Below are 1,647 nucleotides of genomic sequence, written 5' to 3'. Positions count from 1 at the left end.
GGACCTCTGGAAGTGGTGGGGGGGGGGTCAGCTGTCACCCATAGAATAGGAACAGGCCTTCAGAATGATGCTTGCTGGGTGTCAGTGACACTGGGAAATACTTGGCTGTGACATAGCAAGGAGAATGTTGGGACCACTGTACAGAGAGCAATTAGCAAGGGCAAAAGGCAGCAGGAGCTAACGGCCGGGAGCTGTCAGAGTACTGCTCTGGGTGCGCCTCCGCGTGATGGCGTCACCTGGGCCTTTCTAAACATGCTCCCTAGATATCTTACTTCTACAATCAGACAATGAAAGAAACCCTGAGAAAATAGTAGTAACTGAGATGGAAGGTATTTAAGGTATAACATTAAGGCCTCTGCGTGCACAGATGTGGAAACCCTGCCTGTGATTACGTGTAGGTCTGAGAGTGCAGAGGTGACCTGTATGCGGTGGGCATGTGCTGAAAACGGTTTTTCTTTTAAATATTTTCTTTCATGTCTGTATCTCAAGATAATGTCATTTAAAAAATTGTGTTAAAATTGCTGCTTCTTCTCCAAAGCCTAATGATGGGGAAACTCCTGAAAGGGGAAGGAATGGTGCCTCTAGATCAGAGATTTTCAACCAGGGGTGATTTTGGCACCCAGGGGACATTGACCATTCTCTGGAGACATTTTTGGTTGTGACTAGGCGTTGGGGTAAGTGATGCTGGCATCTAGTGGGTAGAGGCCAGGATACTTCCAAGTACCTTACAACTTGGGACAGCCCCCAGCACACCACAGCTCAGTACCTACCCCAGCATGTCAGCAGGGTGAAGTTGAGCTCTCTGGATACGTTTTTACACATTTTTGTAATCCCAACTGGTTTGTATTAGTAGAAATGATTCCATGTGAATTGTTTTATTGACCCCTGATAAAAATGAGTAAAATATTAAATCATTGCTAACTTAGTTAGGTAACTGCTCTCCAGATAAAAACTTTCACATCATAACTGGTCTGTATTCTGCTTCTAACCGTGCAGGTTCATCTTTTTGGAAGCCAGTTGGAGACCTCTCCTTTCCTTTTGGATTACTTGGTTCTGAAGACCTTGCCAGTAGGACTCAGAGTTGACCGGTTGTGATCCAGCCGCCCCATTTCTGTCCTTGCATGTGTTGGTCGAAGCTTGGCGCTCTTTGGAGCTATTGTTTCCGTGGAAATTTTGAGCCATTTTGAATCGCTTCCCAGAGACGACACTACTAGCAATGAGCTCCCAAAGCCACCCAGGTAAGGCCTGGCCCTTCCTCCCTGGGCAGACAGCCGGGCTTTCTTTTACGGAAGGGAGAGACTGTAACTTGCTTTCTGGATCTTAGATTCCCTTTTTCTTGGTAGTGCTCACTGTTTGTATTTGATGGCACCAAGCACAATGTAGGTTGTTTGTTCTTGGTCTTGGTGAAGGAAGAAGTGACAGCCCCGGAGGATTTGGGGTGAGCTCTTCGGCCCCAATTTGCAGGCCGACTCGAATGGTACACATGTTTCTTTGAGCAAGGGTGATTTTTAAAGGTCCATTTATGATTTAGAGAGTTAATTGCTTACCGACTTTCTGTGTTTTTTATTGGGGGGGGTTTGCAGGGTGGGAGTGCCCCATGATTGGGCCCTGAATCTGAGTCTGGGAGGAAGCGTCCTTCCCATTGGT

General features: G+C 46.8%; 1 protein-coding gene across 1 annotated transcript in view; it reads left to right on the top strand.

Annotated features, from left to right (window-relative positions):
• Positions 1 to 1,006: 1,006 nt before the first annotated feature.
• Positions 1,007 to 1,647, top strand: part of LOC111727943 (histone deacetylase 4-like) — a 183,976-nt gene continuing 183,335 nt past the window's right edge. Inside the window, exon 1 of the mRNA XM_023518248.1 lies at positions 1,007 to 1,238. Within this exon, the coding sequence (XP_023374016.1) occupies positions 1,217 to 1,238 (22 nt within the window). The 5' untranslated portion in view covers positions 1,007 to 1,216. The remainder of the gene's footprint in view (positions 1,239 to 1,647) is intronic.

This window comes from Otolemur garnettii, unplaced genomic scaffold, assembly GCF_000181295.1.
Source record: "Otolemur garnettii isolate 467f Iridium unplaced genomic scaffold, OtoGar3 scaffold00133, whole genome shotgun sequence".
NCBI classification, from domain to species: Eukaryota; Metazoa; Chordata; class Mammalia; order Primates; family Galagidae; genus Otolemur; species Otolemur garnettii.
Note: the sequence above shows the minus strand (reverse complement) of the source record. Positions and strands in the feature narration are given on the sequence as shown.